Source organism: Dipodomys merriami, unplaced genomic scaffold, assembly GCF_024711535.1.
Source record: "Dipodomys merriami isolate MVZ:Mamm:240054 unplaced genomic scaffold, mDipMer1.0.p SCAF_1, whole genome shotgun sequence".
In the NCBI taxonomy this organism is placed as follows: Eukaryota; Metazoa; Chordata; class Mammalia; order Rodentia; family Heteromyidae; genus Dipodomys; species Dipodomys merriami.
The window spans coordinates 140412503-140438012 of NW_027202270.1; the positions used below are offsets into that span (position 1 = coordinate 140412503).

The 25510-nt window shown below is 41.9% G+C and overlaps 2 protein-coding genes and 1 pseudogene across 4 annotated transcripts; 1 reads left to right on the forward strand and 2 right to left on the reverse strand.

The window, feature by feature from the left end:
• The first annotated feature begins 273 nt into the window (after positions 1-273).
• On the forward strand, positions 274-17878 carry Timm9 (translocase of inner mitochondrial membrane 9). Of its 2 annotated transcripts, XM_070032652.1 has the most exons (5): positions 274-477; positions 4663-4749; positions 13774-13838; positions 14311-14406; positions 17457-17878. In XM_070032652.1, the coding sequence occupies exons 3-5, from the start codon at positions 13800-13802 to the stop codon at positions 17589-17591; spliced, it is 270 nt and encodes an 89-aa protein (XP_069888753.1). In that variant the 5' UTR covers positions 274-477; positions 4663-4749; positions 13774-13799; the 3' UTR covers positions 17592-17878. The 2 variants fall into 2 exon arrangements, with proteins under 2 accessions (XP_069888753.1, XP_069888761.1); XM_070032660.1 differs by lacking the exons at positions 274-477; positions 4663-4749 and adding an exon at positions 10642-10680.
• Positions 7144-7756, reverse strand: LOC138808238 (large ribosomal subunit protein uL22-like; annotated as a pseudogene).
• On the reverse strand, positions 14046-25136 carry Tomm20l (translocase of outer mitochondrial membrane 20 like). Of its 2 annotated transcripts, none has more exons than XM_070032640.1 (5): positions 24974-25136; positions 24824-24867; positions 22756-22837; positions 18652-18794; positions 14046-14186 (listed from the first exon to the last, which is right to left on the reverse strand). In XM_070032640.1, the coding sequence occupies exons 1-5, from the start codon at positions 25107-25109 to the stop codon at positions 14145-14147; spliced, it is 447 nt and encodes a 148-aa protein (XP_069888741.1). In that variant the 5' UTR covers positions 25110-25136; the 3' UTR covers positions 14046-14144. The 2 variants fall into 2 exon arrangements, with proteins under 2 accessions (XP_069888741.1, XP_069888731.1); XM_070032630.1 differs by lacking the exon at positions 14046-14186 and adding an exon at positions 17962-18098.
• Between the last annotated feature and the right edge of the window lie 374 nt (positions 25137-25510).

A 25510-nucleotide genomic window follows, 5' to 3' on the forward strand; every position in this document is an offset into this window, starting at 1 on the left:
AAATATGGGATAAAATTCGAGAGCCCGTCGCGGACGTAAAATCACTCACATGACCGGTAAAACGACTTGTGTTTATTAAGGACTATTTACACTGCGGTTCTCCGAGCGGTTAGCGATCTGGAATTAAGTAAATGAGGCTTCCGACGGCGCCGACAGATTCGGCACGTCCTCCGGCCGGAAGTGCAGACTGAAGGTCATTATCTCAACAGACGGTCGCAGAAGTTAACTCTGAAGGAAGTTATAAACTTACTGGTAATGCTGGCTCCTCCTCCTCCCCTCGATTGTGGTCGTGGTCTGACGAATCGGCGTCACGAGGTTTAAGCGCCGTTTGACATCACGGCGGCCACGTGTTCTCCGCCGCTCCGCCCGCCCGCCCGCCCGCCCGCCCGCCCGGACCTCGGCCGTCGCCCCCTGACTGGACAGGCTTCGCAGCTCCCTGACCGCGTACCGGCGGCTGACGCGAGAGCTTGTGATTAAGTATGGTGTCTCCGTTACACTGGAGTCCCGGGTGCCCGGGCGGGGGGCGGCCAGGCTACGTTCGGGGTAGGGGTTCCCGAAAAGGCCGCCGCGTGTCGCTGGGATTGGGGCGGGGCGGCGGCTGCGCGTCCGGTGAGGGTTCGGATCACCCCCGGTGTCCGGTCGTGGGGAGGGAGCGGCGGCTGCGCGTCCCGGCGAGGGTCGGATCCACCCGGGGCCGGGTCGTGGGGCGGGGTGGAGGATCGCAGCCCCGGCGAGGGTCGGACCCACTCCGGGACTGGTCGTGGGGCGGGGTGGAGGATTGGAGGCCCGGCGGCGAGGGTTCGGGTCCACCCGGGGCCGGGTCGTGGGGAGGGAGCGGCGGCTGCCCGTCCCGGCGAGGATCTGATCCACTCCGGGACTGGTCGTGGGGCTACTGCAGTCCCGGAGAAGGATCGGATCCACCCCAGAACTGGGATGTGGGGCGGGGAGGAGGACTGCAGTCCCGGAGAGGGTTCGGATCTACTCTAGTACTGGGTTGTGGGGAGAGGGGGTGGACTGCAGGCCCGGGGAGGGTTCGGATCCATCCTGGGACCGGGATGGGTGTGGGGGGAAGAGGAACGGACTGCAGTGCCTATGGCACCTCCAGCTCGCGTTTGGGAGTCTTCTTTGGGACATGGAAGAGTAACCGACTATGAGATATCCGTGTTGACAGACATGACCTTGAGCCGACAGACACGGACCCTCGATTAAAAGCTCTAGACTTTCTGACCTCTAATCCTTTCTCCAGTACTAAGGCCAACAACCCCTATTCCCTGATGCGCTCATTTTAGGAAACGCACTACCTTAGAGCTTTGCCTATAAAACAAGCTAAAAAGCCTCAAAAAATAAAGCTGGGGTGGGGGGAGTCAGATGTTAAAACTAAAATTTTCTTTCACATCTCAGCCATTTACTTGCAGAAGTTTAGGGCAAATGGGACTTTAAAGGGAACTGTTTTGGAGACTTAAAAAAATCATAATTGAGCCGGGCGCTGGTGGCTCACGCCTGTAATCCTAGCTACTCAGGAGGCTGAGATCTGAGGATCGCGGTTCAAAGCCAGCCCGGGCAGGAGAGACCTTGAGACTTCTATCTCCAATAAACCACCAGAAAACCGGAAGTGGCGCTGTAGCTCAAGTGGTAGAGCGCTAGCCTTGAGCTGAAGAGCTGAGGGACAGCGCCCAGGCCCAGAGTTCAAGCCCCACGACCGACAAAAAAAAAAAAAATCATAATTGTTGTTTTGGTATCTTGGTAAGTTTCTATTAGCTAATCATTTTTATTACAGCACTTACAGTTTCCCTGTATTATTGGTCTGCTAGGTTGTATGTACCTACTGGTTAACGATTTGTTATTCAAAAGAAAAGCCAGATGCTGGTGGCTCAGGGCTTATAATCCTAGTTACTCAAGCGTCTGGGATCTGAGGACTTCCCTTGAAGCCAGACCTGGCAGGAGAATCCATGAGACTCTTACCTCCAATTAGTCACCAAAAAGCCAGAAGCTCAAGTGGTAAAGCGATATTTAAAAAAGCTCGAGGAGGGCTTGGGAAGGTGGCTCAGTGGTAGAGCGCTTGCCTTGCATGCATGAGGCCCTGGGTTCGATTCCTCAGCACCACATGAGCAAAAAGGAAAAAAGCCGGAAGTGGCGCTGTGGCTCAAGTGGTAGAGTGCTAGCCTTGAGCTGAAGAGCTGAAGGACAGCGCCCAGGCCCAGAGTTCAGGCCCCACAACCAGGCCTCCCCACCCCACCCCCCCATAAAAAGCTCAAGGAAAGCACATAAGCATTGAGTTCAAGCCCCAGTAGCTCAAGTAGTAGAGTGTTATTCTTTAGCAAAAAGCTCAAGGTCAGGACTCAGGCACTGAGTTCAAGCCTCAGAACTGGCACACACATGTACACAAAAACAATGTCAGCTGCAATATGAATGAACTCCCATGATTTCTTGGTGAAATTTAGGTGTGAAAAAGATTTTTTTCTGCACTAGTCTCTTAAGGTCTGAGCATACACATCATTAAAATTACTTGAATAAATAAATCTTACAACTCCTTTCATATCAGAGCTGGGGTAAAACCCTCAGTATCCCCAGTGTTCATGCATCAATGCTGTGAAGCCAGTAGTATAAAAGCACAAAGAGCTGGGTGCTGGTGGCTCACAGCTCACGCCTGTAATCCTAGCTACTCAGGAGGTTGAGATCTGAGGATTGTGGTTCAAAGCCAGCCAGTGCAGGAAAGTCCAAGAGACTCTTATCTCCAATTAACTACCAGAAAACAGGAAGTGGGGCTGTGGCTCAAGTGGTAGAGCACTTGCCTTGAGCTGAAAAGCTATGGGACAATGCCCAGGCCCAGAGTTCAAGCCCTATGACCCACCAAAAAAAAAAAAGTTAAAAATTAATTAATAAATTTTGGCTTCAGAATTGGTACCTTACATAAGAGTTTTACAAAGAAATGGAGAACATCAATTTCTTCATAACTTTTTTTTCCAATATTCAGAAATTTCTGGAAATTCTCCTTGTATGAGAATATTCACCTGAAACATTTTTCCCTCCAGGGGCCTTTGCTGGCCTTTTGGCAAATTTTGTTTTGTTTTGTTTTGTTTTTTGGTTGGTCATGGGTTTGAACTCTGGGCACTGTACCTGAGCTCTTCAGCTCAAGTCTAGTGCTCTACCACTTGAGCTACAGCACCACTTCCGGTTTTCTGAATGGTTTATTGGAGATAAGTCTCAGGACCTTTCCTGCCTAAGACTGGCTTTGAACCGAGATCCTCAGATCTCAGCATCCTGAGTAGCTAGGATTATAGGCGTGAACCACCAAGACCTGCTTAATGTATTTATTTTCTAGAAGACAAAACACTTAAGGAAAAGAACTAGATGCATTGGAGAATAAATAATAGGCCAGATATGAGAATGGATCTATGTAGCAAGTTCCAGGTCACACAAAACCCTCTTTCAAAAACAACAAAAGAGCTAATATCTAGCCTAATAAATATGGAGAAATATAAGTGGCAAAAGAGATGTGATATAGGTGTATAAGCCCAGCTAGCAGGGCTGTAGACACACGATTGTGGTTTAAGGCCAGTCTGAGCAAAAAGTTAGCAAAACCTAGTCTCAGCCAACAAAGCCAAACATGGTACTAGCATATACCTGAAATCCCATCTACCTGGGAGGGTTATATAAGGAGAGAGTGATCTGAAGCTGGCTTGAAGGAAAATTGAGATGCATTGGTGGCTTATACATGTATCCTAGTTACTCAGGAAGCTGAGATGTGAGGATCATTGTTTAAAGCCAGTTGGTATAGAAAAGCTGATGAGACTTTTTCTAGTAAACCCACTTAAAAAAGCTGAAAGTGGAGCTGTAGCTAAAGGGGTAGGTAGAGCACCAGCCTTGAGTGAAAAAGCTAAGGGACAGTGTCCAGGCCCTGGTTCAAGCCCAAGTACTGACATATAAAACAAGAAACATCCAAAAAAATAAAGCAAAAGAGAGGTGGGCATGGCTGAAGTGGTAGAGCACCTGCCTAGCAAATTCAGGTCTGTGAATTTCAATTCAGTACTATCCAAAATAAATCCTTTGGCTTGTGTAAAAATAAAAGAGCCTATAACATATTAAACACAAACACACATGTGCACGCACGCGCAGGTGCACACACACAAAATACCTTGTAGCCCCAGTATAGAATTCGATTGTAGAGCGGGTCATGGGTGGCTCACGCCTGTAATCCTAGCTACTCAGGAGGTTGAGATCTGAGAATCTTGGTTCAAAGCCAGCCCAGGCAGGAAAGCCTGTGAGACTCTTATCTCCAATAAAGCATTAGAAAACTGGAAGTGGTGCTGTGGCTCAAGCGGTAGAGCACTAGCCTTCAGCTGAAGAGCTGAGGGACAGCGCCCATGCCCAGAGTTCAAGCCCCATGACCAACAACAACAACAACAAAAAAGAATTAGATTGTATATAGTAAGGTTATATATAGTAAGACTTTAACTTACCAAAAGAGAAAAGGCTGGGAGTAGTAGAGTGCTTATGCTCAAGGTCCTGAGTTTGCTTCTTAAGCAAGAAGGAAAAACAACCTGATATATTAAATTTGGCAACTAAAAGGAAGTTGCTTTTTTATGAATTTGAATTCCATCAAAAAGACTATTAGAAGTTGAAGAGACTTCAGCTGTCATATTAAATATCCTCATTTTTCAGGTAAGAAATCAGGCCTGGCTGGAGACTCAAGCAAAGGCTGGACAACTTCATTTCCAGAACAGAAAGGAAACTCATGCATCAGCAAAGGTTTGAGCCTGATGACTGATAAGATCTCTTTTTACTCCAAAGTTCCCTGGTTCTATGATAAATTATTTGGCACACATACCAAATTTCTATAATCATCCCAAGATCTACTCAGGCTATCCCTTGTCTATCTCTGGATTTCAGGGTTGTAAATGGAAGATAACCCTGGTAGTATGTTTACTCTACAATAACAAACATGGGTTCTAGTGATGGAAAATAGAATCAAGAGTGTAGGCCACATTTTATTATTTTGTCTCACTGTGAGGTTTTTTATGTATCTGTACAATTTTTGATTATGTGTACCATAATCTTCATAATGGCAACTGCTGAGAATAACTGAAGATTTAGGCAGAGTTAAAATTGCTGCTGGCTATTGAGTTCAACTGTAGGTCTAGGAAATATTTGAGATTATTTAATCAAATGATTCTAAAGAAAAGAAAATAAATCTCAATGTTAATAAAGTGGTCTTTGAGTAAGAAAGAATAGAACTATGTATTTCCAGTTCCTTAACAATGAGCTAATGTTACTTCTGTATTATGGTAAACATTTTGCTTAAAGAAAAGATTGTTTAATGAAACTACATCAAAAGACGATACCATCTAGGACTAGTATATGTAAGGTCCACTTCTGGATGGCAAGCAGACTCCACCCTCCTCACAGCAAAGTCTCCACCCAGTACCTGTGTTACCTAGGCAACTGGCACACCTGGAAGAGGTCACATCTGAATTTGAGGTGGCCATACCTTTCTCTGCCCATACCCTAGATAAGGCCTAGCCCAGGCCCAGACACTCTCTTTCCCAGCTCTTTCCCAGGCCTTTCCCAGCCACGTGGAGTGCCAGCCTGGCCTGGTCCCAGCAGGTCTACTGAATAAACCTACCCCTTACCTGAATACCACATGCATGGTGCTGTTCTTACTCAGCTACCTCTTTTTAAAAACTTAACAGTATAATCCTAGCTACTCAGAAGGCTGAGATCTGAGGATCATGATTCCAAGCTAGCCAAGGCAGAAAAATCCTTGAGGCTTGTATCTCCTAATTGGCCTTCAAAAACTGTAAATGGAGTATGGCTTTAGTATGGTGGAAGGCCAACTTTGAGCAGTAAAGCTTAGGCCCCAAGGCATGCACACAAAGAAAGCAAACAAAAACTTCTAGCATTCTTCACCTTGCCATCCCCACCAGCCTTCTTGGATTCAAGTTTCTTCTTAGTGTCCAGCTTCTCAGACTTTCCACCCACCATCCTCCTTTGCTTCACCAACCCCAGAGAAAGAAATAGAGTGTCTGGGGAAGCCTCTAGGCATGTTCAACTGTTGTTCATGTCAAATTAGAGTCCACCAGTCTCGGATGGCAAAGGATTGGGGTGTCCTGAAATCAAGTCTTGGAGAGGTGGCAGCCATTCTTTCACAAAATGTGGAGTTTTTAATATTGATGAAAGTCTAATTCATAGAATTTTCCACTTACAGCTTATGTGTTTGGGGTCAAGTCTAAGAACTCTTTCCCTAGTAATAAAGCCTAAAGATTTTCTGGTATCTTTTTAAGTCCCTAAAACATTTTCAGTTTATTTTTATATAAGGTAACAGATTTAATTCAAGGTTATAGTTTGTTGTTATGGTTATTTTCATTTGTTGAAAGGCTATCCTTCATTTAATTGCTTTTGCCCTTTACCAAAACTCAGCTCAGTATATTTACATATTTCTTTTTTTTTTTTTTTGGGTCCGGTCATGGGGCCTGAACTCTGGGCCTGGGCACTGTCCCTCAGCTCTTCAGCTCAAGGCTAGCGCTCTACCACTTGAGCCACAGAGCTACTTCTGGCTTTTTTCTTTTTGCTTATGTGGTGTTGAGGAATTGAACCCAGGGCCTCAGGCATGCAAGGCAAGCACTCTACCACTGAGCCACCTTCCCAGCCCCTACATATTTCTTTTTCTGGATTTTCTATTGATCTATTTCCCTCTTTACTGAAACCACAAACACTTGATTATTGTCACTATATAAAAACCTTGAAATCAAATAGATTTTAATTTTTATATCGAAAGCAAAAAGACTAAAACAGGACTAAAACCTTCCTGTTTTAGTCTTTTTGCTTTTGATATCAAAGTTTCAAAAACTTGTTCCTAAATTTTCAAGATTTTTGTTTTCTTCTGGTTCTAAGGCTTAAACTCTGGGCCTGGGCACTGTCCGTTAGCTGTTTTATTCAAGGCTGGCACTCAACTACTACTTGAGCCACTTCTGCTTTTTGTAGATGAGACTCTTACATACTTTTCTGCCTGGGCTGGCTCCAAACTAGAGTCCTCAGATCCCAGCCTTCTGGTAGCTAGGATTAGTCATGAGCCACCAGTGGCTGGCTATGAGATTTTGCTGAGAACTTGAGAATAATGCTAAGCCTATGTATATATCAGTTTTGGGAAAACTGACATTCTTAACATTTAAGGCTTCTAATTTGTGCCATAAGTTTTTGTTTCTTCAGTTTCTTCTTTTTCTTCTGTGCATCCTCCTCTTCTGGTTTAGGAACAATTTGCTCCTTCTCAGTAAGGATCATTTCAGTGTGGCAGGGGAGCTCTTGTATGGGTTAATCCTACCATGGGCTCTGTAAAGTTTGGCAATACATCTTAGGTGCTTTGTTCACCTGGATGTGTTCAATGACCAGGGAGTCTACATCTAAACCCTTCAGTTCAGCATTGCTCTCTGCATTCTTAAGCATGTGCAGCAGAAATTCAGCACTCTTTTTGGGCCACCGACCCTGTGTCCAGCCCCACTGTTTGGCCTGGGCACACCTGCCAACTCCACCATTGTAACGCCGGAATGGCACACATTGCTTCTTTAATGTGACATCTTTCAGATACTTAGTCGCTTTTCGGATATGCATACCCTTGATGGCCTGGGCTGTTTCTCTAGTGTTCTTAAAGTCTACACGAAGATTGGAACCTCTTGACTTGCATGATTTTGTGGGGTTTTCTGGGTCTACAAAGTAGCGAACCATTTTCACAGGTCACCTCTGGCTGCTTACAGGAAGAGAATATATTAATTTTGGGGGGTATTTTACAACTTCCATTAGCAGTTTGTAGTTAACATGTAAGTACTGTACATGTTTTATTAGACTTATCCCTACTTTGTTTTTCAGGGATTAATTATTTGTTAATTTTTAAAATTGTTTTAAGTAGTTTTACATCTGTTCAATTCAGTTTGTAAGTGTAGTGTATCTTATCAGTGTCACCCCTTCCATCATTCCCTCACATCTTTCCCAACCCCACCTATACCCTTAAGGTATGGTGTTCCATTTTTACATATGGATATTGAATACAGTGACTGTATTCTCCCAACTTTCTTCTCTCCACTTGTCTATCCCCCTATCAAAAGTTTCAACTTCCTGGTAGTATTGTATTTTTAATTTCAGTGAACACATATCCATTGTTAGTAGGTAGAAATGCAATTGATTTTTGTATATCTTATATCCTGAGACATTTGAACTCATTGTAGTTGAGTTTTTTTTAAGTTTTCTGTATTCACAATCAGGTCATAAAACAAATACTGGCAATTTTATGTTCTCCCTTCACTATCTTTATGCCTTTTCATTTCTCTCTTTTTTTTTTTTTTTTTTTTTTTACTACACTGAATAGAACTTAACATGTATGATGTCTAAGAGTGGTGAAAGTTGATGTCTTCCCTTGCTTACAATCTTAGGGCAAGTATGGTATATATTATAGGGTTTTGTTTTGCTTTTTAACAAAAAAGTCTTCCTTTTCCTATTTTTCTGAGAGTTTTTTCCATGAATGGATATTGGTTTGTGACCAGATTTTTTTTTCCCCCTGTAATTCCATTATTTGTTGGTTAAGATAAGAGGATTGCAAGTTTGAGTCAAGTTTGGACTACAATAGTGTGAGGCCTAGTTTCAGAAAATGGAAAACAAACAACAGCAACAACAAAAAAATACTTTTGGGGGGCTGGGCTCAATGGTAGAGTGCTTGCCTTGCACGCATGAGGCCCTGGGTTCGATTCCTCAGCACAACAAAAGCAGAAAAAGCCAGTAGTGGAGCTGTGGTTTAATTGGTAGAGCACTAACCTTGTGCTGAAGAGCTGAGGGACAGCACCCAGGCCCAGAGTTTAGGCCCCACGACCTCACCCCCCCCCCAAAAAAAAAAATCCTTTTTTCCCCCACATCATTTGATCTGATCATGTGAATTTTCTTCTTTATTGTATTAATATGTAGGCTACACTGGTTAATTTCCAAATATTCAGTTAGTCTCACAGTCTCACATTTCTTCAAATAAAGCCTACTTGTTCAAAGGGTGTAATCCTTTTTTTTTGTATATTGCTAAATACTTTATTTTAAGCATTTTATGTCAATTTCATAAAAGGTTTTTTTTTTCTTGTAGACTCTTTGTGCTGTCTTTTTGTCTGGATTTTATACCAAGATAATACTTAACTATAGACTTTTACTTAACTGTTAAGTTTTTACATGTAGACTTGTTTGTGATACTGTCTTTTGAATGTCTGAAGAGTCTGTAGTGATTTTATACTTCCATTCCTGCTGATAGTATTCACTGAACTGAATGAAATGCTAAATTTAACACACTGAAATCTGTATAAAAACTAAGCCAGCTGGGCCCCCCTGCACACACCTCCAATCAGAACTACTCAGGAGGCTAGATATCAGGATCTCAGTTTGAAGCCAACCCAGGCAGAGAAGTCCCCTTGAATCTCTTATCTCCAGTAACCACCAGAGAAATGGAAGTGAAGCTGAAGTTCAAAGTGGTAGAATACCAGCCTTGAGCAGAATAGCTCAGGGATGGTGCCTAAGCCCTGAGTTGAAACCCCATAATGGACCCCAAAAAAAGCTGGGTCAATATCATAGAAATATATTTAGTACCCAATGCATACATTAGAAAGAATTATCTCTTACTGTTTAGTTGTCTATTATCTGGAGATTTTCTTGTTATCTGCAGTTTCTCTTTACATTCTTTGTGATCAGAGATAACATGCCCAGAATGATTTTAGTTCTTGTGCATTTATCCAGGCTAGTTTTATGGTCTAGGATAATGATTTATTTGGTATGAATTCCATGGCCACTTGATAAAAAGTGTAGACTCTGTGGAATTAGGTGCAAAATTCTAGAAATAATGGATTTTTATCCAATTTATTTTTTTTGGGGGGGGGGTCCGATAGTGGGGCCTGACCTCTGGGCCTGGGCACTCTCCCTCAGCTCTTCAGCTCAAGGCTTGCACGCTACCACTTGAGCCACAGCACCACTTCCGGCTTTTTTTTCCTGCTGCTTATGTGGTGCTGAGGAATTGAACCCAGGGCTTCATGCATGCAAGGCAAGCGCTCTACCACTGAGCCACCTTCCCAGCCCGAATTGATTTTTTTTTTTTTTAATGGTGGATTTTTCCGTATCTGGACTAATTTTGTTTCATTGTTCTATCAGTTGTTAAGAGAGCAGTATTGAAATTTTCACCTATAATTGCAGATCTTTGTTTCTCTTTCCAGTTCTAAATAGAAGTCTTCACTCTACATATTTTACAGTTTTGTTTTTGGTGCATACACTTCTTGATCCGTTTACCAGTTTGTGTCTAGTAATTTGCATTGAAGTCTACTTTCTCTGATATACCCACTACCCACTGTTTCTTCTTTCTTCTGTTTAGTGTTTGCATAATATATGTATCATTTTTTTAGTGATGGTGTTGGTGGTGGTACTAGGTTTTGAATTCAAGGTTTTGCACTTTCCAAATAGGAACTATACAACTTGAGTCATTGTTTCTTTTATATGTGTTATGCTTGAGTAATGTTTCTTTAATCCACTCTGTCTCTTGATTGGTGTACTTTGGACTTAACCTATTAGGGTTTACATAACCTAGTGCTTAAGCTTGTTATTTTACTTTTTGTTTGTTGACTATCTCAGCCAGGAGCCAGTGGCTTAGGCCTGTGATCCTAGCTGCTTAATAAGGTAAGAACTCTGAGGATCACAGTTCAACTTAAGACAGACAAATTCAAGGGACTCGTCTTCAGTTAGCCAGGAAAAAGCTGGTAATAGAGGCGTTAGAAGTAGAGGTAATAGAGGCATTAGAAATGCAAGTGGTAGAATGCTAGCTTTGAATGAAAAACCTAAGTCAGAGTTTGTTGTTATGAACTAGTAACACCACCAGAAAAAAAAAGTATGTGGGGGGGGGGACTATCTCCTTATGTATCTCTTAGAGACAGAGAGGGGGACAAGCATGATTATCACAATCTAAAGGTGCCAACATATTAGTTTGAGTGAAATATAGACACTTTACATCCATTTACCCCAATTGTCAACATACATTTAGAATAACATTAGGTGAGCATATATTTTTCCAACAGCTAACATAATTTAGGAAATTCAGAAAGTTGTGTGTGAATTTTTTTTTCCCTCTTGGATGTCCTTAATTCTTAGTTTCTGTTTAAAAACTTAAATAACCCATTTTGTGTAGGTCTGTGAACAACAGATTCTCTTAGTTTTTCTTCCTTTGCAAATGTCTTGAGTTTCCCTTCAGGAATGAAGGATATTTTTCCTAGATACAATTTCTGAGTTAACAATTCTGTTCTTTTAGTGCTTGAACATTTTGTGCTACTTTGTTCTGGACTCCATAATTGCTGAGAAGGGCTGGGAAGGTGGCTCAGTGGTAGAGCGCTTGCCTTGCATGTATGAGGCCCTGGGTTCGATTCCTCAGCACCACATAAGCAAAAAGAAAAAAGCCGGAAGTAGCGCTGTAGCTCAAGTGGTAGAGTGCTAGCCTTGAGCTGAAGAGCTGAAGGACAGCGCCCAGGCCCAGAGTTCAGGCCCACGACCGGACCCTCACAAAAAAAACAAAAACATAATTGCTGAGAAATATGCTTAATCCTAAATATTGTGCCCATGTAGTGAGATATTATTATTCATAGACTGTTTCATAGCTAGCATTATCTGTCAATTAATTAGAATCATAAGATTCTATGATTCTAGAATCATAAGATTTCAAATTATGATTTTGAAGTATCCAGTTTCTATGAAACCAGATTATACTTTGTATTACTTCAAAGAAATAATAAAATATAACATTAAGAATGAGACAAGCACAGCAAATTAAAGAATTGATGCTATCCCTTGCATACAGTTCTTTTAAAATGTCAGTAGTTCCCACCAGGAACTACTAAGGAAGAAAAGACTAGAAAAGACTAGAGAAGCCAGGCACCAGTGGCTCATACCGGCAAACCTAGTTACTCAGGAGGCTGCGATCTGAGGATCATGGTTTAAAGTCAGCGTGGGCAGAAAAGTTCACTTGAGACTCTTATCTTCAATTAATCACCAGAAAACTGGAAGTGGCACACTGTGGCTCAGAGTGGTAGAGCACTAGCCTTGAGCAAAAGAGCTCAGGGACAGCACCCAAGTCCAAGCCCCATGACCATCCCCCCCAAAAAAGACAAGGGGGACTGGGAAGGTGGCTCGGTGGTAAAGTGCTTGCCTTGCATGCAGAGGGCCCTGGGTTCAATTCCTCAGCACCACATAAGCAGAAAAAAAAAAAAAAAGACAAGGGAAAAGTAAATGCACAGGAGAACTGTATGCATGGCTGTGAATAGAATAGTTACTGTTGGTTAAATGTTTTATTCAGAATGGTATTTTTTGTGATAGTGTCCTACATGTTGTCCTAAGCCTGAATTTTCAATTTCCAACTCCATATAAGTTTCACAAAAAGTTTATACTTTGCAATTTGTACTTTGATTCCTCAGTACCACATAAACATTTTAAGTAATTGACAAGCTAGTAGGAAAGATATACTATCCGTTTATTTTTATGTATTTCTTATTAAATTCAAGACTATAATGCATAGTATTTGTTAATTTATAGTATATAGGGTTAGTGTTAGGTCTTCCTTCTAGATGCTAGTTTGATTTTTAATAGCTTTAGTTTGTGCAAACCTTTTAAGTGGGATGCTCAACCTTTCTAGAACTAACCAGCATGAATAAGTAAACCAGATAATACACATTCTTATATCTAGAACTAAAGTCCTACATTTATAGTATGTATACACCTTGGAAATACAGAAAGGTTTTCTGACTTCTTTGTCTTCTCCATTGCCAAGTTAGATCACAAGTATGAAATGTTCAGAAGTTCCTGATAAGTCTCTGTGATAACTGTTTTTGAAATGCAAAATACATAAATTCTCTAACTATGTTTTGAACCCTGAATATTTTTATGAGCTGATGTTGATTTAAAACTGAATGATAAATCAGGCACCAGCAATTCATGTTGTAATCCTACCTATTCAGGAGGCTGAGAGCTGAGGATCACAATTCAAAGCCAGCCTGGAAGTTGGAAGTAGACCTGAGGCTCAAGTGGTAGAGCATTACCCTTGAGCAATAAAACAACTCAGGAATACCACCCAGACCCTGAGTTCAAACTCCAGGATTAGGGCACACACATACACACACACACTAAGACAGGGACCCATCACAAAATCTAAACTGTTACTAAAAATCTGAGACTAGCTAGGCACCAGTGGCTCATGCCTGTAATTCTAGCTACTCAGGAGGCTGAGATCTGAGCCAGCTGGGCAGGAAAGTCTGTGAAACTCTTATCTCTAATAAACCAACAGAAAACCAGAAGTGGTGCTATGTGTGGCTCAAGTGATAGAGCGCTAGCCTTGAGCAGAAAAGCTCAGGTACAGTGCCCAGACCCCAGGTTCAAGCCCCATGACTGCCAAAAAAACAAAACATACAAGAAAAAAAGCCCAAGGCCCTCCATTTGGGGCTGGGTATGTGGCTTAGTGGTAGAGTGCTTGCCTAGTGTGCATGATGCCCTGGGTTTGATTGCTCAGTACCACATAAACAGAAATGGCACTGTGGCTCAAGTGGTAGAGTTCTAGCCTTGAGCAAAAGAACCTCAAGGACAGTGCCCAGACTCTTGAGTTCAAAAAGAAAGAAATGGTATATAATTATATCTATAGTTAGAAATTTATAAAATATGTTAATAATGAGGTAACTCTTTAGCCTAAAATATTTAATAGATTGACAAATTTCTTTCTTTTAACTTTTAAATTAGGTGACTAATAAACATATCAAAAGAATATGGCTGCACAAATACCAGAATCTGATCAGATAAAACAGGTAAGGTACTACAATTAAGGGGACCTTGCAAAAATAAAAAATAGAATCTACTATTGAAGGAAGTGGCGCTGTAGCTCAAGTGGTAGAGCGCTCGCCTTGAGCTGAAGAGCTGAGGGACAGAGCCCAGGCCCAGAGTTCAAGCCCCACGACCAACAACAACAACAACAACAACAACAACAAAAAAGAATCTACTATTGAAAATGTGAATCAGTGGTTATTTATAGATCATTTTCAAAAATCATTATTAGCTGGATATGGTAGTTAACACCTCTAATCCCAAGCACTCAAAAGCCTGAGATAGTACGATCATAAATTCAAAGCCAAGCCTGGGTTATATAGGAAGCCCATCTGAAAACAAAAACAATAAAAACAAACAAACCATGATTTGCGATGTGACAGGATATTTTGTTTAGATACAAATCATCTTTGTTTCTAAAACTGAGTATTAAATAACTTTATGGTTTATTTGTAGTTTAAAGAATTCCTGGGAACCTACAATAAACTTACAGAAACCTGCTTTTTAGACTGTGTTAAAGACTTCACAACAAGAGATGTAAAACCTGAAGAGGTAAGAAAAGTGTTGCATGCTAAAAACTCTCCAAAATTTGTCAAGAATAATAGGATCCTTACAAGCACTCTCTTCATTTACTTACTCAGCTATCTGCTATGTGTTAGTGCTTGGAGGAACCAAGGTTTTGTTTATTTTTTTATTTCAAGTAGTTGTACAAAGGTTTCTCAATTTAACAAGGCAGATTATGTGTACAATGCATTTTGATCAGTGTCACCCCTTCCATCACTCCCCCATCTTTCCTAGTCCATCCATATCCTCAAATTACACAGTTCCATTTTCATATAGGTACCTTGAATATAATGATTGTATTTGCTGACTTGCCTTCTTTCTATTCTTCTGTCCCCTAATCCCCCCAAAACAAAACCAAAAAAACAACCATGTTTCAGCTTCCTGATCATTTTGGAAGGTTTGTTAGTTGTTTAAAGGAGTTACACTATTGGGATCCTCCCCTGAGTTTACCATCTGTTAGTCAGTTTGTGTGTATAGATGCATATAACCTTGTATATGGTTTTGTGTATGTTTACATTTTAGATCTAACTTGTACATAGGAGAAAAAACTTGGCAATGTTTGCCTGAGTTACTTTAAGATTTTTTCCTAGGTCCATCCATTTCCCTGCAAATAACATGGTATTGTTCTTCCTGATAACTAGTTTCGTGTGTGTGTGTGTGTGTGTGTGTGTGTGTGTGTGTGTGTGTGTGTGTGTGTGTGTGTGTGTGTGTGTGTGTGTGTGTGTGTGTGTGTGTGTGTGTGTGTGTGTGTGTGTGTGTGTGTGTGTGTGTGTGTGACATTTTCTTGATCTATTCATCCATTTTAGGGCATCTGGGCTGCCTCCATAGCTTAACCAGCTATCATGAATAGTTCAGCAGTGAACATGGATGTGAAAATGTCATAGTTTACTATATCCTGACTTGTAATATTTTGGGTAGATGCCCAATAGTGGTATTGTTAGATTATAGGATATATCTGTATTTGTTTTCTTAAGAATTTCCAAATTCATACTATTCATACTATTGTTTTTAGTGATGCCAAAATTTGATGTGATAATGATAATATATAAAGGTAGATTTATCGGTTGGGCAGCTGAGTTACTGTAGTCAGGCTTAAAGAACCTGTGTGTGTGTACCAGCCCTGGGGCTTGAACTCAACACGTGGGCTTGTCCCTGAGGTTTTGTGCTCAAGGCTAGTGCTCTACCACTTGAGTACAGCTCCAATTCTTGCTTTTTGATGGTTAATTGGAGACAAAAGTCTCATGGATTTTACTGCCCAGACTGGCTTCGAACTCTCAGCCTCCTGAGTAGCTAGGGTTACAGGCATGAGTCACCAGCACCTAGCTGTCTAAAGAAACTGGATTTGGCCTTTTATCTGGTCCTGAGAACTTGGATTAATTTCAGAAAATAAACAAAAATTGTTTGTGGTAGCTTTTATTTCATAGGTAGACTCTGAAACCCAGTCCTATTTTAAGTGTTAACTTTTAATGTCTTCATCACATTATCTGCATATTTGCTCAAAGTGACAAACTTCTCCAGTGGAAGATGTTGGTAGCATTTATGCCAAGAATTTAGTATCTAACCATCATCAGTACTTACTTGTTAAATAATTGACAAACATAGGACAAAAGCTAAAGAGAGAAAGCGGGAACAGCTGATACTAAGCAAAAGAAATGTATATATCACCCAATTTGTAAAAAAAAAAAATAGTTTTATTGTTAAAGGTCATAGTTCATAAGCAGTGTAGATTAAGATAATGGTAACTATTGTTGTGAATATTAAAAGGTGTTTGTGACTTAGGCTAAGTATAACTATGCTACAGTATTGTGAAATTTATTTAGTCATGTAATCTCAATAAGAAATATTTGAGAAAAAAAAAAAGTGAAGCCAGGTGTGGTGATCACACCTGTAATCTCAGCACTGGAGGCTGATACAAGATGATCCTAAGTTCCAGGCAAACCTGGCCTAAGTGGCAAGGTCAAGGCCATATTAAGACCTCATCTCAATAAATATGTAAGTAAAAAGTAAGCAATATTTTTAGAATCAAGAATGTGGATAATGAGGTTACTCATTAAAAAGAAACGTGTAGGGTGTAGTAGTATATGCCTATAATACCAGGTACTTGGAAGTTGGAGGTAGAAGGATCAGGAAGTTTTGGATCCAGCCCAGGCTAAGTTAGGCAGACTCTGTTTCAAAAACAAAAGGGCAGCCGGGCGCTGGTGGCTCACACCTGTAATCCTAGCTACTCAGGAGGCTGAGATCTGAGGATCGCGGTTCAAAGCCAGCCCGGGCAGGAGAGACCGTGAGACTCCTATCTCCAATAAACCACCAGAAAACCGGAAGTGGCGCTGAAGCTCAAGTGGTAGAGCGCTCACCTTAAGCTGAAGAGCTGAGGGACAGCGCCCAGGCCCAGAGTTCAAGCCCCATGGCCGACCAAAAAAAAAGGGCTTGTATATGACTACTATGATAGAGCATAGACATAAAGACATAAAACTACTAAATGAACTTTTTTTCCCCCCTTTGGTGGGAAGTAATATAGGGGCTTTGAATTTAGGGCCTTATGCTTGTAAGCAAATGCTCTACACTTGAGTCAAGCCTAAAGCCCTTTTTGCTTTAGTTATTTTTCTTATAGGATGTGGTGTTTTTACTTAAGGACCATTGTCAGGCTATAATCCTTCCAGCACCTGCATAGCTAGGACCAAAGATGTGTACCACCACAACCAGCTCCTAGATGTTTATTTTAACCATCTAAATAAGGGGGTAATAATGTGGGCTTTCGGTTAATACTGAAACATACCTGTAGAAAATACAGTCCAGAAGCTTCAAGAAAGCTTTAATTCTCACTAATGGTTGAAAGTATCAACAATTAAGCTATAGTATTTGCTACCCCTGGGGGAGGGAGGGGTGCGTGCGTGTGCGTGCGCACACACGTGTGTGTGTGTGTGTGTGTGTGTGTGTGTGTGTGTGTGTGTTCAAAAACATCTCACTGGTTTTCTTTTATAATACCTGCATTTTAAAAAACTGATTTTTTTGTGTTGCTTCGTCTTCCTTATTTCTAGATTACCTGTTCGGAACATTGCTTACAGAAATATTTAAAAATGACACAAAGAATATCTATGAGGTTTCAGGAATATCATATTCAGCAGAATGAAGCCCTAGCAGCCAAAGCAGGACTCCTGGGCCAGCCGCGATAGGGAAGTCCCAGTGGATGGACTTCAATGAAACATTGCCAACAGTCGTTGCACTGGAAATGAGGATTCATCTCATAGAATCCTCTGAAAGCAGTAAGCACCCTGTAAAGCCTGTCTGTTGTGGCTACTTGGCAAATGGAAACCACTGGAGAAACAAAAACATTGTTCCCCAGAAATAATCAAAAGAGAAGGTCATTGTTCAGTGAAAATAGTAAGATGTAACATTTGTTGAAGTCTTAAGATTTACGGCTTGGTCACTGTGGTTAGAAAAATAAACCATTGTTTCTTCATTCGTGACTGTTAATTTTAAAGTAAAATATGTGTCCAATCATGTATAAGGTAGAAAAAAATTTTATTACTAAAAGTAAAATAAATGGAAGTATCACTGAGCAGTTAGTTGTTTATACTGTATAGAACACAGTATTCTGACTGGACTGTGGATACGTTGAAATGTTTTCAATCAGAATCATCCTCCAAGCATTCCTGTTCATTCATGTTTGCCTCAAATTGCTGGTAAATACATAAAACAGTTACTTGCTAATCATTTCAATGCACGATCTTTTTCTTGCTTCCCTTCTTTTATCAGTGGGCATTACATTCTTATCCTAGCTGTATCTTCAGGAAACATCCCATCTAAGACTAATTTGGGAATGTGTAAGAGTTGACTATTAGGCTCTAATGGAGTCTGTATTGTTTCACACTTTGTTCAAAAGCTGAGAGTCTAACATGAATGGTTCTGAGTCTGACCAACAATATATGGTTTATTTTCAACCATGAAATGCAATCAGCTGAATAAAAGTAAAACAGAGGTAAATTTATATCTTTTGGCTTATCAATCCTGAAACAAATGCAAGCATTTATAGGAAATTCTCATTGATGCATAAGTATATCAGGCAGTTTGATAAAGATACCTTTTATTCATTTGGCTTAAAAATGGTCATTTAGAACTTGGGCAATTCACAAACATACTTTGCTATTCCTATGTAATCTAACCCAACATCATGATTATTACTGTTATAATTCACAAAGTATATTTCAAAAAAATGATTAACTGTGTACTCACCTGGCAGATAAGGGGGATTTTGTGCAATAGCATCTGAAATACTTTGGGAGGGAGTGTGCGTTTGAAAACATGGAGAAGCTTCTGTGGTTGCATACAGACTGAAAGGGCATTGCTGAGGTGTTGTACCCCCATTCCATTCTCTCCTGAAACAGTAGGACATTTTGAGTAAAATTTAGCATTTGTCAAAATGTGCATCCTACAAGAAAGCAAAAAAGGTTAAACATTTAAAGCATCTTACACTAAAGGCTATTTAGACAATTCCTATGAAGAATAAAGAGTACACATATGAGAGAGAATGAGTTTCACAGTGGTAAAGCTCAGGCTGAGATCTAAGGATCATAGAAAAGTCTATAAGACTCTTATCTCCAATTAGCCATCAAAAAGCCAGAAGCAGAGGTATGGCTCAAGTGGTAGAATGATACCCTTAAACAAAAGGCCTAGTCAGAGACTTGTTCAAGACTTGTTCAAGCCCAAGTACTGGCATGTACACACACACTCACACAATCATTGTATCAGGCAAATTACAGTTACCATACTCACTGTTTAAGGAAATACACTTGCCTTGAAAATATTCATGTTGTTTATTTTAGTTTTTAATGTGGCCTGTTTTTCAATTAAAAAAAAAAAAGCTGAAAGGAATAGACTCCATTATCAAAGATTTCAATTTTTTTTGAGACAGTCTCCCTGCATAACTCAGGCAAGTCTCAACCTTGAGATGTTCCTGCTTCAGTTTCCCAAATACTGAGATTATGGGCATGTGTCCCTATACCCAGCTTGAAACAAAATTTAGTATAACATGAATTATAATCTAGAGAAAGAAAAGACATCTGTGAACTCTGATTTCTGAATTAATTTTTTATAAATGAATTTTAGGATGATTAGTTGTGAAGTAACAAGGAATAGAAATTTGTGAAAAGTAAACTATAATCATTTCTCTTTAAATTATAACATCGGATGGCTTAGTTTTACTCTCAACTTTTAGGAAACAAAGGACCAGTGAAGTGATTTAGTTTTCAAGCTCATTAATGCTAGAAGTAGGAGTAGAACTTAACTTTTTTTTTTTTTTTTTGGCCGGTCGTGGGGCTTGAACTCTGGGCCTGGGCGCTGTCCCTTAGCTCTTCAGCTCAAGGCGAGCGCTCTACCACTTGAGCTACAGTGCCACTTCCAGTTTTCTGGTGGTTTATTGGAGATAGGAGTCTCATGGTCTCTCCTGCCCGGGCTGGCTTTGAACCGTGATCCTCAGATCTCAGCCTCCTGAGTAGCTAGGATTACAGGCGTGAGCCACCAGCGCCCGGCTTCCTAACTTTTTTTTATATAGTTGGGTTTTTTTTGTTTGTTTGTTTTTTGTCGGTCGTGGGGCTTGAACTCTGGGCCTGGGCGTTGTCCCTCAGCTCTTCAACTCAAGGCGAGCACTCTACCACTTGAGCTACAGCGCCACTTCCCCTAACTTTTTTTTAAAGTTGAGATTAGGTGATTACATACAGTATTGTGGAATAGTGATAGTTAAAGTCACAAACACATGTTAACTTTCACAAGGCAAATTGTCATTATCATGGTCTATAAAGTTTGTGAATACTATGAGCTTTGACAATACAATTATTTCTTCCACATCAGGTGATAGTTACATTTCTTCCCTTTTGCTTAGTTTAAGCTGTTCCCTCTTTCCCTCTCATTCCTCCCCTGTCATCACTGTCTTTGCATTGCTTAGTTCCTTTTCTTCTATGTCAGTGCAGCTGATGGGCCCCTCTGTTGTATGTTTTCCTGTTTCCCTCTGATTCTGTGTCCTCCTAGCTTCCTTCCCTTGTGCACATATATATACCATATATGTGGTCAAGAACATGGAGTCATTTAGCAATGATACAATAAAATGAGTGGAAGTCCTTTATTTCTCGAGCCCTATTTACTTTGTCATATCTCCTTGCATTTCTGGCTTTAGCATCCATGTATCAAGGACACCATGTGCCGTTTGTCTCTTTGCTCTTGGCTTACCTCGCTCAAGATGATTTGCTCTAGTTCCATCCATTTCCCTGCAAATGCCATTACTTTGTCCTTTTTAATGGCTATATAATATCCCATTGTATATAGGTACCACAATTTTTGGATCACTCATCAGTAGTGGGGCATCTGGTTTGTTTCCATATCTTGACTATTGTGAACAGTGCTGCAATGAACATGGAGGTGCATGTGTCCTTGTATCCTGATTCCTGTTGCTCAGGTTAGATGCCTAGGAGTGGTATGTCTGGGTCATAGGGGAGGTCTATATTTAGCTTTCTGAGGTACCAGTATACATTCCCACCAGCAATGCAGTAGGAGAACCTAACTTTTGACCCTTGGATCAGGCCAAGTGCTCTAGCACTAATCTATATCCCAGCCCTAAATTTATTTTAAATTGATAATATTTTAGCTTTATGATGGTAATACACTGTCATAATACTTTAACTATAGTCTATATGTTTTTAAAGAAAAACTGAAGATACAGTAGTGCCTATACTCATGACAGATAGTGCTAATGGAATAGAAAAAGCAAATGATTGGTTAACTAAACCAACAAATCCAACATAGCCTCTCAGATATTACAATCAAAATTATTGTCCCTATGATTCCACAGACATAAACAACTAAATTGGTTACAGAACTACAGGTTGAACCCTCATGTGAAAATTCAAAATGCTTCAAACCCCAAAATTTGAATGCTGAATTCAGGCCACAAATGAAAACTCCACATTTAACCTCAGATGATAAGTCAAAGCCCAAACACTAAAAAATTTGTAACAAGTTAACTTGTTACAGGTTATATATAATGTCTATGAAATGAATTATATGTTCTGAGTAAGTCACATTAGGAATATACACATATTTCAAAGAGGTTGTGGTCTCAAGTATTCTGGATAAGAGATAAATCTGTACATCTATGAGTTCACAGAGGAAAAAGTGTTACCACTTTTGGGGGAGAAATTTAAAGCCAAGTTTATAATTTCTAATAATTTCAACACTTACACCATCAACATCTAAATCTAAATACCTGAGTAACTCTTAAAATGAGTAGAAGTCAAGTGAGATTTTAAAGTAGTTTGTGCCAGGCCCTGGAGGCTCACTCCTGTAACCCTACCTATTCAGGAGGCTGAGATAAGAGGATTATAGTTCAAAGTCAGCCTAGGCAGGAAAGTCTATGAGACTTACCTCCAATTAACCATCAGAAAACTGGAAGTGGAGTTGTGGCTCCAAGTAGTAGAGCACTAGCTTTGCGCAGAATAGCTCAGGGACAGCACCCAGGTCCTGAGTTCAAACCCCATGACCAATAAAAAAAAAAGTCATTTGTGTACATTCTGGGTTTTAAAAATCAAACACATTACATGACCATCAGTGTCATGGAATATTGTAGACATATGCTTGCATTAAGTTTACATAACATAGCCTATATTATGCCTAGACTGTAAGAATATAGTCTACTTCTTTCTTTTTTGGCCAGTCGTGGGGCCTGAACACTGGGGTCTGGGCGCTGTCTCTCGGCTCTTCAGCTCAAGGCAAGCTTTCTACCACTTGAGCCAAAGCACCACTTCCAGCTTTTTCTGCTTATGTGGTGCTGAGGAGTTGAACCCAGGGCCTCATGCATGCAAGGCAAGCACTCTACGACTGAGCCACCTTCCCAGCCTCTGTCGTATGTGACTTGTTTGACTTGTAAATCAAAATTTCCTTTGAGTGGGATAATGTTGCAGGTGAAAAAACCAAGACAATTTCTTTCTTTTTCTTTTTTTTTTTTTTTTTGGGGGGGGGTTGGTCGTGGGGCTTGAACTCTGGGCTTAGGCACTGTCCTTGCACTCTTCAGCTCAAGGCAAGCGCTCTACCACTTGAGTCACAGCGCCATTTCCAGTTTTCTAGTGGTTTATTGGAGATAAGAGTCTCATGGATGTTCCTGCCCGGGCTGGCTTTGAAGCGCGATCCTCAGATCTCAGCCTCCTGAGTAGCTAGGATTACAGGCATGAGCCACTGGTGCCTGGCTGACAATTTCTTTTTAACTGAAGCAAAATACCAAATCTGACAAATACTGATTGTAATTCTTGAACATGTTATTGCAAGTAACTTAAAATGATTATTACTTCTTACCTCTAGATAACCAAAGTTCTGCCATCTGTACCTCTTGCAGAAAACGTTCTTGCAGTTTTTCATTTGTTGCTAGATCCCACAACTAAAAGATTCATAAGACATTTAACAATGAGTAGTGAATGTAAGGCCTTTGGTATGCTGGTCAAAATCAATTCTTATTTTAAAAGCACATTTTGAGCCTAGTCTCTAATGAGTGAAAAATGTAATTTCTCTTTATAATTAAATGTTTCCTAAAATAGGGTTAAAGTTTTTGAGATTAAAAAAAAAAGAATGGTAATAACACTGCAGAAATCCTCCTATAACTAATACAGTAAAGGTAGCTTTGTGTGTTGCAATTGTATTTTCTTGCTTGTTATTACCAATGCATGTTGAATAGGTTGCAGAGATTTCTCTGGCCTATAGGTCTCTGGTCATTGTGATATCTCCTCATAGAAACATATCTACTAGATATTCATTTCATTAAAAATGTTCTACAGCTTGGTACCTCTCTACTAGGTGAGACAGGAAACTGGCAAAGCTTCTATATTGAAACCCTCAGAAGGAGAGCAGGATAGGACATGGTGTAAGGTTGACAGCTGATAAGTATCAGAACGTTGGTTCAGAAAGGCAAACAAGACCACAAGATGTCATCATCCTTGGAACTATGACTAGGACTGGTCTTTATTGTGCTTACTAAACCAGCCCCTTGAAAGCTTTTATCAGTAATAGTTGTCAAAGGCTCCATAAGTGGATTGAGGTTTTGTAAGTACTATAAATGGCAGGACAGTCTAGGAGCAGCTGGAAGAAGTAGGCAACCAACACAAACCTCTAAGTCCATTGACAAACCCACCACAAAGCTGAGAAAGTGATTCCTAACATCTAGGTATGATAAGAAGTCCAATGTCTTTTGGGATTCACAGTACTTTACATCTGGATAAAGAATCAGGAAAGGTTTCTCAGAAAAGAGCATGAGTATGGAGAAGTTTGGTAAAGTTTGATGAATGCATTGTATGGCACACATCGAATGGTCATTTGTTTTTGCAATACTGGGGGATTTGAACTCAGGGTTTTGTACTTGTGTTTACCACATGAGCCATATCCCCAGCATTCAATTGGATTATGACAAGGTAACCATAGCATCAGTACTCATTACTGAAGACCAGCTGCAGACAAGGAACTTTATATAGATTATTTCCAACCCTTAGGCAGTTAGTACAGTAGGCACTCATGCAAGGCAGTGGTATCCAAGTGAGGTTGGTTTCAGAAGTGCAGAGAGTGGGGAGGTTGTGCATAGAAAGCCTGTAGTGGCTGGATACAAAGAGGAGTGATGGAATGGATAAGGAGTTAGTACACCCATATTTGTGAAAAATAAGTCTGTTATTTAAGTAAACAAGAGCAGCCAGGAGGGTAGCAAGTCTATAAGCTCCATAAGGAAGCAGGAGAAGATTGGTAACAAGGATGCGATCATGAATCGGTGCCATCCGTGTGGCTGGGCAAGTGTGGAGCATGTAGGTCCAATTTGGGTCTAGAGTGGTACATCTGAGAACCCTGTCGGAGGAGACAAAACCATGGAAGACGTTGGGGGCCCAGGGCCCTTCCGGATGAGCTGTTAGAGAAGGGTCCTGGGGTCCTCCCCGACCTACAGGATAACCCTTGGCTCAGCCATCTACACTGTTAACAAGCTCCAGGTGCATCCGCATTCCAGTTGGGGACTCACGGCTAAGGCGCCACACGTGCTGGCGTTAGGATCAGAAAACGTGCACGTCTGAGCAAACGCCCGGGGAAAACCTCCTGCGGATGGACCAAGGCAGTGAGTACTAGTCCTGCCCTTGAGCCCTGGGCTGCTGCACTCAAGGCCCCAGCTCCACTTCCGTCTTCTAGCTCAGTCTCACAGACGGTCCTGCCCCGGCGGGCTTCGCGCCGCGACCCTCCTATCCTCCGCCTCCCCGGCCCCCTCCCTCCCTCCCTCGCTTCCTTTTGCTGCAGAGAGCTAGCACTAAACGGAAGGCCGCGGCACGCGGGCCACAAGCACCCCCCCCCTTCCCGGCCCTGCTTCTAGAAAGTTCCCGGCGTGTGGGCGACGCCTCACCTGCGCGTCCCGCGCCTGGGCCGGCGGCTGCTGGGCTCTTCTCTCTGCAAACATAGATGGCTCGTGGGCCCGCGGTCCCCTCGGCCGCCGCCCATCCCGCGGCCCGCTGCGCCCCGGGCCCGGCCCCCCTGCCACACCGGGCGCACTCACTGTCCCGCAGGTGCCGCCTGAACGCCGGGTCGCCACGCCGCTTCCGGTCGAAGTAGACGCAGTAGGCCAGGAAGGCGACGGCTCCGCAGGCGGCCAGGGCGGCCAGGAGGCCGAGGACCGGGCGGACGCACGGCATCGGGCCGCGGAGACCGGCGGCCGAGCGTTGGGCGCGGGCCCCGCCGCGGGGGCCGGGCGGCCGGCAGGGGGCGCCGGCGGCGGTCCGTCCCTGGCGCGCCCGGTGGCGCGTTGACGCCTAGCCGCCGCCCCTGAGGAGACTCAGGGAGCCGGGGACGCGAGGGGCGGCCCACAGCCGTGGAGCTGCAGCGCCGGCTTCGAACCCAGGTCTGTCGCACTCTAGATTCCAAACCCCTTCCCCGAGACACTGTTTGTCTCTGTCTTGGGCATTGGCAGTGTTGGGTCAGTCATGGGACTTGAACTCGGGGCCTGGGCGCTGTCCCTAGAGCCATTCTGCCCTAGGCGAGCGCCCTACCACTTCGAGCCGCAGCTCCATTTCCAGTTTTCTGATGGTTCATTGGA

Coding starts and splice junctions, on each gene's coding strand:
- Tomm20l (XM_070032630.1), bottom strand. CDS start 25,109: ATGCCGTGCGTCCGCCCGGTCCTCGGCCTCCTGGCCGCCCTGGCCGCC. Junction 24,868..24,973: donor CAGGCGGCACCTGCGGGACA/GTGAGTGCGCCC, acceptor CTATGTTTGCAG/AGAGAAGAGCCCAGCAGCCG. Junction 18,795..22,755: donor AGAACTTTGGTTATCTAGAG/GTAAGAAGTAAT, acceptor CTACTGTTTCAG/GAGAGAATGGAATGGGGGTA.
- Timm9 (XM_070032652.1), top strand. CDS start 13,800: ATGGCTGCACAAATACCAGAATCTGATCAGATAAAACAG. Junction 13,839..14,310: donor AATCTGATCAGATAAAACAG/GTAAGGTACTAC, acceptor GTTTATTTGTAG/TTTAAAGAATTCCTGGGAAC. Junction 14,407..17,456: donor GAGATGTAAAACCTGAAGAG/GTAAGAAAAGTG, acceptor CCTTATTTCTAG/ATTACCTGTTCGGAACATTG.